Source organism: Molothrus aeneus, chromosome 5 (assembly GCF_037042795.1).
Source record: "Molothrus aeneus isolate 106 chromosome 5, BPBGC_Maene_1.0, whole genome shotgun sequence".
NCBI lineage: Eukaryota > Metazoa > Chordata > Aves > Passeriformes > Icteridae > Molothrus > Molothrus aeneus.
In genome coordinates, this window is record NC_089650.1 from 10,411,500 (window position 1) to 10,430,701 (window position 19,202).

At 39.5% G+C, this 19,202-nt stretch overlaps 1 protein-coding gene across 1 annotated transcript in view; it reads right to left on the bottom strand.

Moving 5' to 3' along the window:
• The window catches only part of TBXAS1 (thromboxane A synthase 1), a 228,166-nt gene that overhangs the window by 77,554 nt on the left and 131,410 nt on the right, over positions 1 to 19,202 (bottom strand). The window contains exons 6-8 of the mRNA XM_066549880.1: positions 15,182 to 15,270; positions 12,558 to 12,706; positions 10,457 to 10,587 (exon numbers count right to left, since the gene is read on the bottom strand). Of these exons, the coding sequence (XP_066405977.1) occupies positions 10,457 to 10,587; positions 12,558 to 12,706; positions 15,182 to 15,270 (369 nt within the window). The remainder of the gene's footprint in view (positions 1 to 10,456; positions 10,588 to 12,557; positions 12,707 to 15,181; positions 15,271 to 19,202) is intronic.

Below are 19,202 nucleotides of genomic sequence, written 5' to 3' on the forward strand. Positions count from 1 at the left end.
TGGACTGTCAGTGCCTCTTTTAAGTAGGAGTATGGATCTCCTAAGGTGAGTAGACATGAGAGAAAAGGGAGAAATATCAAAGGAGTGCAAGTAGATGGCAACAGCTGAGACAGATCAAGGGAAAAACCTCCAGAGATCAAAACATGCCAAAAGATGGACAAGATGGTTGAGCAAGAACGAAATATCATGGAACAGCTTTTCCATAACTGCTTCAGGAAAGGTCATGCTGTACTGCAAAAAGAAGGCAGTGCATGGGGCTGAGAGAGGTCACTGTAGGCAAACAGAGACACAGAGAGACTAAGAGACAAATTCAAAGATCACCCACTAATACCACAAATGCAGCAACTCCCCTTCTAGTTCTGGAAGTGACTCAGGAAGGAAGGACGATGGACCAACAGCATATAAAAGGGGAAAAAAAGGATGACATGTGAAAGACAAAACCGAAATTGTTAAAACTGACAGAGAAAAAGAAAGCTCTGTTACTACAATTAGGTCAGTAAATCTGTGATTTTTTCTAAATTAAGAATTTAGATGCTATGCTCTAGTTCCACATGTCAGAGGAAAGCCTGCTTGTAGTGGGAAAGTACCCAAACATGCTATTACTCTGAACAGCAAGGTAAAATTAATATATGAAATTCCTAGTCCCAGTCAATAGGCCCCTTGCAGATTGAGATCAAAAGTAAAAACAAACAAACAAACAAACAAAAAGACCATGTAAACAAAGATTAGATCTTATATCCCACCTTGGCATTAAAGACCACTGCTCTGCTGTGCAGAAAGATAATTTCCAGATTATTTAATTTAATGCAAGATTCCTTTTGCTTGCTGATTTGAAAACCCCACATCCAGATCACAGATGAAGCAGGAAAAGGAAGGGCTTTCAGAGACCTCGAGTACAATCTTCTGAGAAACCTGTGGGAGCACACTGTAAGGGTAACATAAAGAAGGTATGAAGAACTGTAAGAGAGACAAGTTACAAAAGAAAGGGAATGTGCACAACTTCAGGGTAACAATTTTCCCTTTCAGCTGAAGGGGTGAATGTTGAGACCATACCATGAAGGAAAACAAACAACGGGAAGCAGGAAAAGATAGGCTGGGCAAGACTTGCTTTATGCCAACAGAATCACAAAGAGAAACTGTGCTTCCAAGCCTATAGAAAGATGACACTGAAAGACAAATTTAACTCTGCTTAGGCTGACTATTTTGCACAGATGAAAACATGCAGCAGAAAGGCCAGATTACTTACTGATTTGGCATGTACCAACAGATATATGACCACATCAGATTCTACTCAGAGTACTATAAAAGAAAGGCAGCTGGATGTGCTTTACTCCCTTCCCAGAAAACAGAGACCTTTTTCTTAGCCCTGAACACAACAAAGTCTCATTGGTTTTGTGAAATTTCTGTGGCTTCAGCATCCAGGAACATTTCCCCAAATATATCCAGTGACCCACCAGGTTGCAACAGCCCTGGTTCAATTATTTTCTCTGATAAGAGTATCAGGAAAGTTTCTAACTAACCAAGGGGACAAACTTTATGTCTAAGGTCATGAAAGAGCAGCATTGAGTACTAGGTATAAAAAAGTATTAAAGCCAATGCCACATCCTCCTCAAACAGATGGCCTTTCAGAAAGATTTAATCAGACACTGAAATGCATGCTGCGAATACTCATTACTAGCACAGGATCAGGCTGGGACAAGTGGCCAGCACTGACGTTATTGCCTACAGGGAATTACCACAGGCATAAACAGGATTTGCTATGTTTGAACCTCACTCTGGATAGCAAGCACAGGTTCCCTTCATGATCATAAAGGAGGGTAAAGCAAAAAAATTATGATGAGGTGAGCCAGGTCTACATGGCAGAGACCCAGGCCCTTATAAGAAGCAACCTCCTAATTTCTTTTGCTTTCTTATCCTCTTTTTTCCCCTTGTGCTCATCACACCACCACAAAACTCAGTGACAAAGGCCAGTTTTCTCTGGACACCACCTTCACAGCACAATGAGCTCTTGCTCACCTTATTTTACTGGACACATAAAATAGAGCTGTGACAATTTCATGCCCTTCAGTATCAAGAAGAGGAAAAATAGGATATCACCACAACAACCAGCATGCAGAAAAAGGAAAAAAAAAGAAAAAAGGACTTTTCATCTCTCCTTCAGTGATGGGGGTGGCTTCTTTGAAAAAGCAGGTTTGCCTTTCAACTCTTTCCTCTTCCAGTTTTTCAGAGAAATTTTACTGCAAACATTATTTGGAAGAGTCCTTAAGCTATTTTTTTATCTGGATTTTCAATAAACGGTATTTTACGAGATTGATTTTACCAGGCAAACACAATTCTTAAAAGTCTTTAAAACCTTGACATTACCAACAACTGAACATGTGATTTTATTTATTTTCACTCTAGATGACAAAGCCTTTTTTCAGTGCTAAAGATCCCACCCTTCTCCAATAGAAGACATTTCTAATATGCTGTAGATTGGCAAAGCCAAATGTCCATCTTCACTTCTCACAACAGCTGGTGAAAACAAGAGGAAAATACACACAAAACTTATTGACAGAAGCACTTAAGTCCTTCCTCCTTTTACCTCTGAAGGCATCCTGTTGGTTTAGTGACTTCCTGTGGATTAAGAGTGCTACAGGGAGCATCTGAACCTCACGTTCTGCCCAGAAATGGTCAAACTTACAAATTTTTGAAGGCCCTCTGAAGGAGCTCCACCATACATCCCTTAGAATATGAAGTTGGCTTTCTCTGCATAGATACTCATATTTTCCTGGTACTATCTGCATGATCATTCTTGGCAACTGTGGATATGCAAAGACTTAACCAGATTAAACACCATGAACACCCTGGTGCTTCAATTTACTTTCTGTCCATTAGCACAAGTCTATGGTCTTGCCAACTGAAGCAAGGTCATGAAGCATGGTCATCACCTGCACTTGGCACTGCTGAGGCTGCACCTCAAGTGCTGTATTCAGTTTTGGGCCCCTCACTACAGGAAAGACATTGAGGTGCTGGAGCACGTCCAGAAAAGGGCACTGAAGCTGGAGAAGGGTCTGGAACACCAGTCTGATGAGGAGCAGCTGAGGGAGCTGGGGTTATGTAGCCTGGAGAAAAGGAGGCTCAGGGGGAACCTTATCACTCTCTACAACCACCTGAAAGGAGGCTGGAGTTAGGTGGGGGTTGGTCTTTTTTTCCCCAAGTAATATGAAAAGAGAAAATGGCCTCAAATTGTGCCAAAGAAGGTTTTTGATTGGATATTAGGAAAAATCTCTTTGCCAATAGGGTGGTCAGTTGTTGGAGTATGTTGCCCAGGGAAGGGGTTCAATTACTAACCCTGGAGGTATCTAAAAGTCATATAGGTGTGTTTAGTGGTGGACTTGACAGTGCTGGATTAATGGGTGAGATTTAACAAACTGAAAGGCCTTTTATAATCTAAATAATTCTGTGATTGTGTGAGTGGTGGTCCAAGAAGTCAAGGAGATGGCACCTTGGACCCCAGAGTATAGCTGAGGTGGCTGGCATGTGTGAATTATGGGATAGGGACATCACTCCTGAAGAAGTGGAGATGGACTGCAGTGCTTGAGAAAAATCAAAAGGGAATGGAGAGAGGCAGAGGCATCAGAGAAAGAATCACAGATGCCAAGATTATGTTGTTAGGGCTGCTGCAGGGTTTGCTGGAGTGGGGCAGATAATATATACATGCTACCATCTGCCTATTCCTTGTCTAGAGTCCATGAAGCACTCTGAGCCACAAGCAAGGAGACAGTAAAACATTGCCTTAGAGCAAAGGGTCAGCAACAGCAAGCAGAGCTGCTAGTGCTGGCTGGCAACAGGCAACCAAGCAGACATTTGCTAACTTCTTGTGGCCATAGTGCCCACAAAGCCCTGGGCTCACAGGTGTTCTGGGCTGTACAACTGGAACAGATAGAGCAGTAATGCAAAACTCTTCCTGCACACCTTGGGGAGGCAAGAAAGGCACCACTCTTGTTACTTGTTCTGTCCTTAATCTCTTTTGAGCAGAGAGGCTGCAGAGCTGCATTTCATGATGAAAGAACCTCAGCCAGACACTTCAGCCCAGGCCTGAAACCCAAAGATCACATTTGGTAAGCCTGTAGTTCCTCCTTGGAAAGATATCAACAGGGTGATCAAGAAATTTCAACAGGTGCCCTAAAGTAATAGGGATTTCAAGTTCATTTCCATTCAAGGTTTTGTGGCTTTGTTATGTTTAAATACCCACTTCAGAAATATTGAGAAAGTTATAAAACTCGTTACATCTTCAAGAAAAATAAAATAAACAATTTTAAAAAAATATTCAAATATGGGAAGGAAGGAAGACAAACCACAAGCAAATGGCTTGACTTTTAAATAAGGTGAATAACTAAAATTTATTTTAATACAATGCTACTTTTTTTTTTCTTCAGATACACTGCATGCTGCCCAAGCACAGACACCAGATTTGATGTTCAAAAGTTTTTAAACATATTCTAGAGCAATTATACCCTTCTGCTAACAGCAGCAGAAATAGAGGTTTCAGAACTGTGTTCAACTCCATATTTAGCCCACATTTCCTCTATATCTTTAAAACACACATTTACCTCTCTGGAAAGTCCATACTTCCACCTGACAAAGGCAGTGGATAATGGGATGATCAAACTGTGAGAACAGCCCAGTAGAACGGAATCACAGCATCTCTCCAACAGACTCAGAAAAACAAAAGGACCAGACTGATCCTTTGTTTTACTGACTTTATTAATCCATAAAATTAGATTATTTAATATTGCCATATAATGTGTATCCTTACATGGACACCACCACAAATTTTGCTTGGTTTTTTACAAAGGCAAGAATACTGCACACTATTAGAAGGTGTCTAATCCTCCCATCTGCTGTTTCTGTAGAAAAATATTTACTATTAAACATCTGTATTGCATTTACACAGTTCAAACACACACACATAGCTCCTGGAATGTACATAGTATTTAGCAAATTTTTAACTAACTTTTCTTTGTAATTGTATAGTTTTCCCTTGACAAGGAGAGGATCAGACTTTTTCAGGAGGATTACCTCTGCTCAACTCATTTCAAGCAGCTCTTGAATAAAATAGTTCATTAGTTCATGAAAAGGAAAGACTCCAGGGAACTGCTGGGGAAGGAAGAGAAAAGAACAGAGTGTCACAGTAATTAGGTTTTCAGATTGTCACTTATCCTCCAGAATGCAGGTACACACACACATGTCCCTCTTCCCCTTAGGGGAGATCACTGCATGTTTATCCCTGGGAATCAGTGTACCAGAGATTAAAACTCTAACCCAGCCATAATTTCCTAAAGATATTAAAAGTTACTTCTTCTTTATAGCATGTTTCCTTTGCTAGTCCTTAGAGCAAGAGAAGTCCACCCCCCACTTTGCAAGTATTAAAATACCTTAATTTCAGAGTTACTCAAAATGCAGTCTTCTGACCTTTTTAGGCTCCCATGGCTGATGCTGAAAAACCAAAGGACTTCCCCTCACTAGGAATCCCTCCTGCCTGCCCAGGTGTACGGGCAGCCTGGGAAAAGCAGAGCCACTGACTGTAGCTACCAGTGATCAGGGAAAAGACTGGCCAGGAATGAGGATGGAAAGCAGGGAAAGCTGGAGGAGGTTGCAATTGTTGACCAGAGGACAACCTCTTTTGATCTGTACCTGGCACAGCAGACTACAGAGCATCCTAGAGCCTCACCAATTAAAAGGAGGCCAAATCATCACCAGGACTGACACCACTGTACAGCTTCTGAGTGGCTTTACACCACAGGGCTCAAAGGGAAGCATGGCTCCCAGCAGCAGAGCTCCTTCCGTCTGCTCTGCCTTTGCATTAAAAACACTCAAGTAGTCCATAAGGCTCCAGCCAAACTGAGTGAACAGCAAACTGAGATGCCAGAGAATAGTTCTGGTGATACTTTCCCTGTGCTTTGTCACCCTCTCATTCCAAATTGTCTTGAGAACACCAAGAAGCAGCTGATGGCCATCAGAAACATCATCAGATCACTACTGGCCAAGCATGGATTATGTGACCTTGAATTACACATTCACAGCAGGCAGTATGACTGGAAAAATCAGGAAATATCAGAAGAAAGTGTTGAAGCCTCTATGAATTCTCCAATTCTCCTTGCTAAAGGATGCGCATTTTCAATAGTGGATTTTCCCCCAGGTTTGTTGTGATTTTCCAAAAATAATCAATAACCTTAAATTGTTACAGTACAATTGTTGTTATTACTATGGATTACAAATGAAACTCTGAACTTTCATCTGCTGACAGGGGGCTTAGTTTCAACCCACAGTTGCTGAAGGAGTCTCAGTTTTGAGGACTGTGAAAGACTCCTTCATCTAGACATCATAATTTAAAAGAAACCAGTAGGTTAAGAACTGAGCTATAACAGGATATCAAAATAGCTCTAACACAAAAACAATTTGTATATCAGATTATTAAATGAAAATCTATCAAAGTATCATTTATTGAAGTAAACAAATAGTCTATCTGCCCTGTCTTTGGAAATATTTTGCCTCAGGGAAAAATTTAAACCTGGACAGATAATCAGGGTAAGGTATTTGAACATTTAAATCTTGCTGGATCCTTTAAAGTAGGTGGTAAGTGGTGCATTAAATCTGTGCTGTTTCTTCTGAGCTGGGTAAATTTGCTCTTCTGTAAATAGTGGGAAAAGCCTTTTACAATAATTTGAATCCATGAATAAATGTAATGTATTAAAATTTCTAAAGTACAGGCATTAAATGTTTTTGTACATAAGCCAAATGAGTGGAATATCCAGGACTAGAATTATTTGAGTGACCACAGAAAGATAATATATAATTAAAATGACATCTGCACCACTAACCGAGGGGATGAGAGAAAGTGACATCACAGATCTCATATAAGCTGCAAGCGTATTATTAGATCTAAACCTGGCTGTAGAATTACTATCTACCAAGGGATTATCTTTAGGCATTCAGAAGCATTGTTTCATTTACTGATAGAAAAGGGATGATAACAGGCTGATTTTGCTTGTCACATTGTTTTTTGGCCTTTCTTTATTCTTTGTTCACATTAGCTGTAGATGAGAGGAAGACAAGTTTCAGCTAAATCACTGTCGTGGAGCTTTTCATTGTTTTACAGTTTGTTCCAAAGGCTTTTTTTATCCTCCCTCCTCCCTCCCCTCAAGAAAAGAACCCCAAAGCATTTTTAGTGGTGATAAAATCAATGGGCAGTAAAAGATGCACACACAATGTAACATCTAGGAGTGTAGCAAACTAAGGAATACCCATTGGCCTAATGCACCTCAGGGAGACCATAAGACTTTGCTTATAGCTCTCATTATTAGCACAAAGAACCAGTGGCTGCTAGTTATATCTTGGCCTTATTAAAATTCAGTGCCAAAACTCCAACTGGTTTCAGTGGGTACATTTCATCGTACGAGACCTAGGACAGAGGACATCATTCTCATTCACATGCAGGGCTATCTGGGACACCTCATCTCTACAAATTTAATTTCTGCATTAAATTGAAAAAAAACTGTGTTTTGTTCTGTTTTACACACCATTTTTATGTCTCTGGCAAATATTAGTTGCTTATATTTGTAACAAGACTCATGTGCCACCAACCTAAAACATTCAAAATTCTATAAGCAGATATAGAACGTAGGCAGTGAAAAGGGAAAAAAAAGAAAGCTCCAAACTTTCCAGTCACTTTTGAACAATAATGATCCTGAACTGCAAAGGAGACTTAATTTGCATTAAGAAATATGTCCCTAGTAGTCTAACTCCTAGCACTTAAAATAGCTCCCATATGCCAATTTTGCAAACTAAGCAAAAGCCCAGGAGCAGACAGGTCTGCAGGCAGCCATGGAATTGTGCACACACTGCTAAGGCACACACAGACCTTGCACTTTCCCCCACATTGTCCTGGTGTTGGGCAGCTACTACCATGTGTTATCTCTCACAGCACCTCTCAATACCCCTCCAATAGAGCCTTAAGCCTCTGGCCCATCAACCTCTGTAGCCTGCAAACAGGCTGCATTATGCAGACTTCTGCCTCTTGATCTTGTCGCTACAATCTTGCTTTTTTCTGTGCCGTCCCTTGTTTAAGGGAGTGACCAGCACAGTGAAGGGTTTAGCCCATGGTGGACCCCCTCAGTGCTACAGCCACAAACACACTGCATTTCATTAATAACAGTTAACACAGCAACCACTTTTAATCCACATTAGGTTGTTTCATTGTCCCTTTTATCCTTTCATAATTCATATACAGAACAGACTTTCCATGCAGACCCTATTGGCATGAATCTTTGATTTAAAGCTGTCCATACCTACAGCCACATCTGCAGGTCATTAAAAGTTCACACTGGACCTATGCAGTAGAAATGAGGTGCCTGCAAGCAGTTTATACACATCATCACTGCCAGAAGATATTCCTGCAGCACTCAGCCTGGGCCAGGAACCCTGTTTATGAAACACCAGCTGTTTGTGGCCACTCAGTGGTGCTTACCATCCTTCAGATGAAAAGAAAAGCAAAGACTGATGAAGGTGGGCTGAAGGAACAGCAAGCAGCATGTAGGGATAAACTGCAACAAATGTAGAAGTGAGACATCGCTGCAGAAAAAGTCAAAGAGCAGCAATATATTTGAATATAAATTTAATTTTTTTAATGTGTCCTGGAAGTAATGTAGGGTAAACCTTAAAATCTATTTTATCCTGAAAAGTGGCAGCTGTGGGGTGAAGCTGTGAGAATAAGTTGGGAGGATCCATTCTCACCCGTGCTGTTACTCCATCAGCATTACTCTTCATCTCAGAGAGGCAAGAAGCATCTCTTACACCTTAATATTAACAGCTTCCTTCATGTGGATGTTGTGTGTTTCATGCCAATTCTCATGCAAAAATTTGTTTCAGTTACCTCAAAAATGGAATTGTTACTGATATTCTTTGTTTCTCACGACACATCCATATTACTCCATGAAAAGAAATGAAATGAAACTTCACGCAATAAAAGGAAATGAAGTGGAATGCAAAAAAAATTAAATGGAAAAATATGAAAAGAAATGAAAGGAAACCTAAAGAAATGAAATCTTGAGATTTCATATCGTTTCATCAAATGAAAATTCATTTCATGAAATAAAATGAAAAATCAAATAATAAAATTAAATTAAATGAAACATCATGGGATAAAGGGAAATTAATTTTTATTTAAAAAAACCCCAAAAAAATGAAAATAAATTAAATGAAACAAAGAAATTAAATGAAATCTGGGGATTTCATGTCATGAATGAAAATGAAATGAAAAGTCAAGGAATGAAATGAAAAGAAATTCAAGGGAATTAATTGAAATGAAATGAAGTTAAATTTAAAGAAATTAAAGGAAACATACCAAAATAGAATTATATGAAATCTTGAGATTTCTTTTTCTTTCCTTTCATGAAAGGAAATGACATGCCAAATCAAAGAATGAAATGAAATTAAATTAAATTTAGAAAACTGAAATTAAAAAATGAAATTATTTGAAATGCAACATTAAATTAAATGAAATCTTGGGATTTCATTTCATGAAAGGAATGAAATGACAAGTCAAGGAATGAAATGAAACAAGATGAAACTTAATGGAAAAAAGGAAAATAAAGGAAAAATAAAATTAAATTAAAAGAAATCTTGGGATTTTATTTCCTTTCATGCTTGCTCTTCTTTTGTCCAAAAGAAACTTTTGTATCACAGAACCAAAGCAGAGGTCTACGTTCCAAATGCTTCATATATCAAAAATAGAGAGACTTTAATGGAAAGTGTATATGCCTTCACATACTTCATAAAACAAGACTGACAAAAACAAACACAAAAAACCTCCTCAGCGTGCCTTATGTCCAAAAAAAGAGGTAACAAATGATTTGCTATCAATGGGCAGCCATTCGTTTGCACACTTCAGGTGGTATTTAGTACCTTTCCATTTAGCCATCTCAGCTCAAGTGACTGCTCTAAGCAGACACTCAGATTCTTCCCAAGTTCCAAAGCAGCAAGAACTGGCACAGGGCTCTGTGAAACCTGCTTCAGTTCTTAGGGAGAAACTGGGCTGAAACACTCAGTGGGTTTTTTTCCCCCTCTGGTCCTTGAGGAAAAGTAGTATAGACATGACACATGACTTTAGGATAGAAAAAAAACCCCACAGGCTGAATCCTTCCTTATGGCTCTAGAAACTGGGCTGAGAAGTCATCCCAGATCCAACTTTTCTGCATCCTTTCTTGAAGAGAAATACTAGGAGAAGCAATATTGGAATGTGTTAACAATTCTGCCTGATGGTACACAAAGCTAAAAATTAATCAAATCTTCACTAAAACACTTTGAATGTTCAGAGAGATTGAGTTTGTTTTTCAAACAGAGGCTTATGCCACTTCCAGTTTTTCCTGAAAACATTTGCTTATCCATATATTTATAACCAAAATAGTCTTACCTGAGCTGCATCTTGCTGGTGTCTGTGGACAATTGCATTTTTTATGGTTTGGATAAAAAATTCATTAAGTTCCGTTTGTTTCTTGTTGGGAAAAATGCGTAGCAATGGGATCATTATGAATGGGAAAGAAACTGGAAGAGATTTTAAAGAAGAAAACATTGAATCAGACTGTGAGGGCATATAATAGTCACCCTTTCTCTTGCTTAATATATAAAACTTATCAAGTGGGATGTGTTCCTTTTATGAAAACTGATTGTTCCTCTCTTCCTCTCCCTTTAGCAACCTGTGAGGTGGAAGAAAAAGAGGATTCCCTTTTGGAGATGCCCTTCTAGCCAGGACTCCCTTTCCAGACAGATTCCTTCCAAGCTTGTTTCCACGATGCCTCGGGATTTTGGTTCAGATTTTTGGTGTCACAAAACCACCACAACAAAGGGGAGCATTATTCCCCTACCTGTCCAGACAATTACATAGGGAAAGTGGGGGATCTTGAACTGGCCCAGCAGCTTATGGCACCAACATGTGAAATTGGGTAGTTTTCATTCCTGTTTACAGCTCTCCAGCATTAGGGACCTATATGAAGGATGGGGCTCTTTAGCAGGGCCTCTTGCAAAAGGACAAAGACTATGGGGTTTAAACGAAAAGAGAGCCAATTCAGATTAGATATAAGGAAGAAGTTCTTTACAATGAAGCTTGTAAAACAGGGGCACAGTTTGCCCAGGGAGGTGGTGGATGCCTCATCCCTGGGAACATTCAAGGTCAGGAGGGACAGGGTTCTGAGCAAACTGACCGGGTTGAAGACATCCCTGCTTATTGCAGGGGATTGGACTAGATGACTTTTTAAGGTCTCTGCCAATGCTATTGTGTGATTCTATTTATTTTGCTTCTCTAAACAGGCCACAGACTTAGGAAGTGGTATATTATCAAAAGAATGGTCTCCAGTCCATATTTTTATAGTCACAACCTAGAAACCTGAGTGAAGCCTTATATTCTAATAAACCCCTCATTAACTTATGAACAACTTAAGACTAACAAATCAATAACTGGAAAAACCCTGTCCTGCCAACAGGGCAACTACATTGTGGAAATTCTCACATTAATGAACAAGCAGAAAGAGATGAATCAAGGAATCCAACTCCAAACATTTCAGAAACTTTTCTTTAATGAAGGACACACTGCCCTCAGATGTATAGGGGCACATTTCCTGTCCCTTAAGAAATTGGTCACAAATAACATTTTGCAATCAGGTTAAATGTTAACCCCAGGGCAATTTGGATACACAGCTCCAGAAAGAAACAGTTGATGTGCTGCGAGTACAGGTGCAATCTGTAATGCCAGCAGGATCAGATGGGCACAGGAAACTTTGCCACTGTGCCACCTGATACTACTGTGTGCAGATAACAAGATGATAAAACCTCAAAAGCCTTGATTATGCTATGGCTTCCTCAGCTGTGATTCTTACTGCCCTTGAATTATCAGGATCATCACCACCATGAAGCCTAAGCTTTCATGGCCTAGAACTACGTGGTTTTATACCCCACTCTTGCATTGCCTATCTATTAATCTAAAATAAATGCACTCTCTTCAGGACACTTGTGATCTTTATCCTTCAGAGTCATCAACCAGGCTGTGGACAGTGTTCAAAAAAGAATTGGAAGTATTTACACAATCTGTTTATACTCGTCCACCTCTTCAGTGGGTTCATAATGGGTGGGATTTCAATCTCTACCAAGCAAATCAAGTGCACAAAAATTTTACACTTAGGTCCCAAAGGGCAATTACTCTGTTTTAGTGAGAAGTGTATTAAAACAAGTACTGTAGAAACTGCAGGACCCAGAAACTTTCCTGTCAGATGAACCAGGAGCATTGTGTTCCTGGACTCTCAGTTTCTGGAGTAAGTTTCATTAATGGTGCCAAGACCTGTAGAGCACATGGTGGAAATCTCAAGGGTAGAAGTGACCAGTGGGTTGCATTCTGAATCCCTCTGAAGTAATGTCACCTATAATATTTCCTACTCTGGCTTCAGCATGAAGCAATTTTGCAATTTGAGAATGACTTTTATGTAATTACCACAAAAAAGTAGATAAATGTAGACTATACTCACGGATTAGAATGAGAAGAGGCTTAAACAAAGACATTTCAAAGAACGTTCTGCAATTCTTTACAAAGGGGTCATCAGGATTCTTCTGAGAGTCCACCTCAGTGCCAAAAGCTACGCTACCAACAACATCCAAGGTAAAGCAGTTGTAACACCTGCATTTAATTGAAGAATGATAAATTATTATCTACAAATCACATACCCATTAATATCTTGCTTCTACGAACATCACACAGCATTAATTTTTGCCACTGAGTTTCCTTTTGCTTTTAGATTTGAGCTTTGCCAAAAAGAGATGTTTCCATCATTCTGACAAATGGTGCTGCTTGACAATGATCACTTTTTCCAAACCTACAAAAGTGAACATATTTTCATACAGCTCAGTAATTCCAGTAACATTTTATTGAAAACAATTTTATTTTTTATGACCTAGAAGTCAAATGTAACACATTAGAGATGCATAAGCATTTTCTTTGTAAGCATCCTAATAAATGAGATAATTTCTTTCTCATTTTAACTGCAAAAACCACACCTATTTCCAGTCCAGTCTAAACTCTCAGAGACAAGAGGTTCTTAGGTAAAATTAAGGTCCTTAAGGATTTCCTTCTTCTTCTTCATACCTCTTTTGTGATGTAACTCTGTGGACAAAACCAAGAGAAACTGACACCATGTGAAATCTGTATCTCTGCAGAGGAGCTGCCAGTGCTTTGAGAACTCCAAATGACCTGTGGATCTAGAAACATCAGAACTTACTAAATGGCTCCCTGCATATCTCACCCTCAATCCAGTTGTCTTACCATCTTTATTTTCCTAGTACGCTTTAGCAGCTCTATTGAGTTTTGAGATGGGTGGACTGAGAATGTGAAATATCCTTGGAATTTGATTCTTCTGATCTGTGGTGAAGTAAGCAATGTCTGTGCTTCCATGATCCTTAGGAAAGGCTAATATCAGTCTCTGGTGTTTTAATCTAAGTGAGCATGTATGAAGGGAAGAACCGGAGCCAGACCCATTATATCCTGCATATATTATATGAATCAGTATTTCTAAATGACAATCTTAGTGACCTCTCATTCTGATCACACCAGAGAAGATTTAAAAGATACAATAATGCAAAACTCACTTCTTTTGGTCTTCAACTCTTACACACACATAAAAAGCATCATTAGAAGTTAAAATAGTTAAAATGTTAAAAGGTGGGGTGGAGGGGGAGGCATTGCTATAAAACAATAATTTCAGAAGGACTCAGTCATTTACCTCTCCAAGGTATTGACAAATAAAACAACCTTAATAAATAAATTTTGAGCTGTTGGCAAAACACAAAACAGCTAAAGACAACTAAGGTCATAGGAGGTTACAGATAGGTCTTTTCATGGAAAAAAAAAACCCAGCTCCCAAGGCGATTCTGTAAAACTGCAGTGGAATGAGAGCCACATTTATAAATATGTCAAACCTGCTGAAATGGTAGTATGGTAAAACAACTGGAAATATCATGTTCCAAGATGGTCAACATCATTCATTTATACTTTCAAAGGTCTCTTCCAAAGTGTCCCTTGAGAGCTGAAACCCTATAATGGATCAATAGATAAAAGACCACTCAAAGACAAAGGACAAATGGAAAAATGGAAAAGACTGGAAGGATTGAAAAGGTCAATTTTCATCACAGCACTAGGCTAGTGTAATGTATCTTGAGGTTTCATAGTATCTCTTCAGCTGTTTATTAGAGAGATCTCTGTGCATACACACACACACGCACACTTGCATGTGCGCATGTACTTGAAAAAAAAATTTATCAATTCTGCCTAAATATCCATTTCTTCTGATGAAACAATATTATTGTGCTGCTTTAGTTTGGGAAAATCATGAAGAACTTCAGAGGGCACTGACCAACCCAGCAAATGAAGTGTAGGCAAAATGAAGCAAGAATAGTGCCTGTTAGAAACAATGCATTTGAACTACTACCCAGGATCTTAGAGAAAATGCATCTACTCAGAGAAGGGACTAGACAGTGTTGTGAACAGTTCAGTGAAGACCTCTGATGAAAGAGCAACTGAAAAGATAATAGGATATTAAATGCATAACAAATGAGAGAAAGTACAATGTGGAAAATATTAAAATGCCATTTGATAAATGTCATCTGGAGTACTGATCCTGTTGCTTCCCCAAAAGCTAGCATGCCATGAGAGGGGGTTATGAAGAATGTGGTAAGAATGATTAAGTGCTCGAAAAAAACTCATATTAAAAAAAAAAGGCAAAAGATTGATGGACTAGATATATTTGATACTAGACCAATTCTTATGTTTGTACATTATTGGCAGCCTGCAGAGAACAGACTGGACAGGGACTGATGCAGCCTTCCTTTGTCCTTCCAGCTGTTAAAACTTCATTAAATAACTGCCAGAAATACATTAGATGCTTTACCAAAATTAGTTTTCAAGTATGCATTGACTGTCCCAGGAAGAAAAGGCTTTTATCAGACACACCCTCCATTAAACTATGATCTCCATTTTTTAAAGTGAGAGAGGAAAAAAAAATCTTTTTTACAGTAAGTGCAAATTTAGAATAACTACTGCTATTGACTTTTTTCCTCTTTTTTAATAATCTGCTACTAATTTTTGGCATGTTGAACATACCTCTGGATATCAAAAGCTTTGCCAAAATCTGCGTAGACTTTCAAGTTACACAGCAGAGTATCACAGATCTTGTTTATCAATGGTGTCATCTGGAAAGGAACACATTGAATTGTGAAAAAGCATGAAAATGTTAAGAAAAAAACACCAAACAAAAATAATTATTTTTAATTATTTTTATCTGATAGATGGAATAGAGCTCTCAGGTTCCTCTGCAGGTGTTGTTAGGCACTTGTGCATAGGTTAAGATGAAATGCTGGCACTTTCTGCTCAAAATAAACCTACACATTACAGGGATGCTCTTCTCCAGCTCTGGGCCTAAATGCAAGAGGCTGTGTCACTTACCTGACCAGTGGTCCTTGTCCCACTGTGGCTACATACACAGAGACCTAACAGGCAAAAATATGCCCCTTTACTTAATCATTCAAAAAAATTATTTATCATTATTTTTATTTGCACTATATCACATTTAGGTTACTTATGTAACCTATGTAACCTCCAGGGCAGAAGGAATAATGCTTTCCAAAGTCCTGTAAAGGCACTGGCATCGGTTCTATCCTGCCATCTCTCAGTTTGAGGGACTTAACATGTAACTAGAAAGTGACCCTGGATACCACTAAAAGCTGCTGAGGGCAAACTGCTATTGGTGCATGATGAAAGGCTTTTCTCAAGTGGTGATGCCATTAAATGGAGATTTGTGTGAATTTATTCATCTAAGGGTTTTTTCCAGTCACTGACACATACTGGTCAGGTAGACTTAACCACAGCTTGGCTATAGCCAGCAGTGCAATAGTCTCTTCTTTAGGGCTTCATGGAAACCATAGCACAGGCAAACATCAAGGCCTCATTAAAGTCTCACTTTCTGCCTCTTTAGCTTCCTACATATGAGGAATCAGACACTTCCTTGATTACACCAAATGGGGGGACAGAGAAAGGGGATAGCAGCAATCCAGCCATGAACCAAAAGGAATGATATCCTACAGCTCTTTCCCAAATAGACTACCAAGAGCAGCCTACAACTTAACACCAGAGCCTTGCCTCAACAACTATGTCAAGCACCAGCAATGTACACACAGAAACTTGCCTTTCCTTCCTCAACTACCTCCGTCAGCATACGGATGTCAACAAACATAAGAACAGACTTATCCTACTCCTCTGACATTCTTGTTACCAAAAAAGACTTACTGCAGCCTCGCAGAACTCTGAGAGCTTTGCAGCCTGCCCAGCCAAGTCCATTTTGCTTGGCACTTCTACCTCTGTGAAACTGGCACAACACTTTGTGCACAGGCACTCTGCCATCTCAACACATGGGCAAGACTGCACGCAGTCAAAAGGCCAACGCGGGAGCATCCAATATGTTTTCCAAAGGCACAAGGCTGACTCAAGAATGTGTCTAGCTGCTCTCGAGGTCCCCTGCCTATATGAGAGAAATTACATTGCAAAGCCAGGTCGATTTGGGCTTTGCCACAGTCTCACAAGCTGGTTCTGGTGCCAGATTAGTGTTTGGTAAAAGTAGCTGTTACACTTTTGGGAGGTGCACACCACAGTTACGTGGCAGCCTTCTTCACCTTTTGGCTTTCCAAAGGAAGTCCCCTGCAGCAAGCTTCTTCTCAAAAGCAGCTTCAACCAAATTAATACATCTCTGTTCAACAGATTGAACCAAGGTGAAATACTTCATAATCTCTGGGTCCAGGCCCCCCCAGTGAACTGAACCAGCCAAGGAGATCAAAATGAAAATCAGTTTTTTAACAGGTATGATGCTTCTGAAACAGATGGTGATAATTTCAGATTTTCCTTTTACTGCCTTATTTTCTCTCTTATTCTTCATCACATCACCAGATCTGTAACCAGCCAGCTGGTTGCTATCACTTTTCAACAGCTGGCAGAGACATTAGGGGCACGTACGTCTGGCCAGGGCATCCCACAGCACCTCTGCACTTTGCACATTCCACCAGCCTCTAGAAATACTGTTGCAATTCGTTCCTAGCCATGAGGTATTTTTATTACTAAATCTAACCAGGAAAACAGGGAGAGGGGGACATGGATTTGATTTACTGTTAGCATGACAATAACAGATTCATGTCAATAAAACAATTATTTGTATATGAAAGCTACAGGGGATATCTACTCTGGAATCCCAGGTTGGGTTTGGGTTTTTTATTCCCCTGGGGGACATAAATTAGTGCAAGATTGCAAACTACAAAGACCACAGACTGAAACATTCTTAAGTCTCGTAACACCTCAAAATCTTTGTCCAATTGTCAAGAAAAATAAAGTAGTGTCAGGGGAGGTGAACTATACCAAGCATAGAAACTTGACATGTTGATCTACACTGCCTTGGGTATCAGTTACTTCCCATACATTCTGATTTGCCAGTCAGAACATAAAACCTGCATAACCTGCCTGAGATTCCGTTCTTGGTGGGTAAATAAACCCCAGCTGCTTTGTGTTCAGATTGGCTGAGAGTAACAGGATGAAGAAAAATCTAAACAATATGGTCCCTGTAAATATTTGATCTGACAGTTATCTAATAGCAAGAGTAGCCCAGAGTCCAAATTTCTTTCTTTCTGCCAAAGAAGAGCATTTGGGGTTAGGGTTTTCATGATGCCAGGGGCTTTGCTGTATAAATCCTGCCAATATGCTATTTGGCACATAACAACAATTAGCTTCTGATTCTGCATATGCACAGTGCATGTGGATCTTTGCACTATTCAAAGGCATCAGAGTCACATTCCTCTAGTTAGATGTGGCCCTCAGTATTCAGCAGCATTATTATTCCTCTTCTTATTAGCATCCAAACTAAAAACTAGAAGGCTGGATCGTATTCACTGTAGGCAGACACACTGGAGACTTTACTGTTCATAGACAGCAAGCAGAAGTCGTGTTGGGCTTCTTGTCCCACAAATGTTATGCAACAGAAAGGAAGGAGAAGGAGAAAGAATACATCCCTAACACAAGAATTGCTTCTCTTCCAGATTTCATGTCTCTGAATAAAACTAGAAAAAGAGCACAGTGTCAGAAAGGTGTTTTATGAGAGGATTTGTTTCCATCATTTGAGAGTGCAGCTGTGCTATTCCTGGGCACAACTGTACCAAAATGAGCAACTCAACAAGATATTGGCCTGTGGCTCAAGTTTATGCACATTTCACATTTTTACACCAGTTTTTACATTAGTGATTTGCTTTACCTTATGTGACCACATTTGCTTTGTCCAGCAACAACAGCAGATTCCAGAAACACTCCAAAAATGCCTTTGACCAATGTGCAGACGAACAGCAAATCAAGGAAACCTTAATGGTTGGACTGTCAGATCTTATGTCCTAGTGGGACATGAGAGATCTCCATGCCTGAGAGTGACACTAGAGGATTTTTCTGCACTGTTCTGCCATGTTATTATAAGTTCTGTTTTATGTCTCCCTTTGTTTGAAAGAAATGCCTCAACACAAACTCCACTTCACAGGTTATTTAGGACAAGGCTACATTAGAAGAAGCTGTGCTCTCTTCTTTAATTTTTGTGTTCAGTTTTGTTTAAATGGTTTGTTAATGGAGGAAAGAATCCCTGGCATACAGATAGGAGATGACAAGACTACTGCAGCACCATCAGAATAAATAAAAATCAATAGGTTTTCTGCTGGTGTTGGCTGTAAAAGAGAGTAGAGCTATTTATCAAGTCTGACAAGAGGTCCAGAACTGCAGGATCATCATAGGCACCACAGCAAAAAGAAGAGGAACAAAATAAGAAATACTAAATAGGGAATCAAGGTTGGTACAGCGAGATCACTAACATGTCAGCTTGTTTCAATACATAACAGCTGAGGAGAGCATGACAGGAACACTGGGAAATGTTTCTATTACTTAGAGCCTCTAGGTGTTATAATTCACCAATTCCTCATGAATTAGATCTTGGATCAACTTTCAGTGATTGGTGTTGTTCCCACTTAACAGATAAAAGTTGTTTCGTGCGCAGAGAATTTAAGTAGCTTCTGTCAGATCACCCACAGGCAGTCAAGGGCAGGGAAGTGAC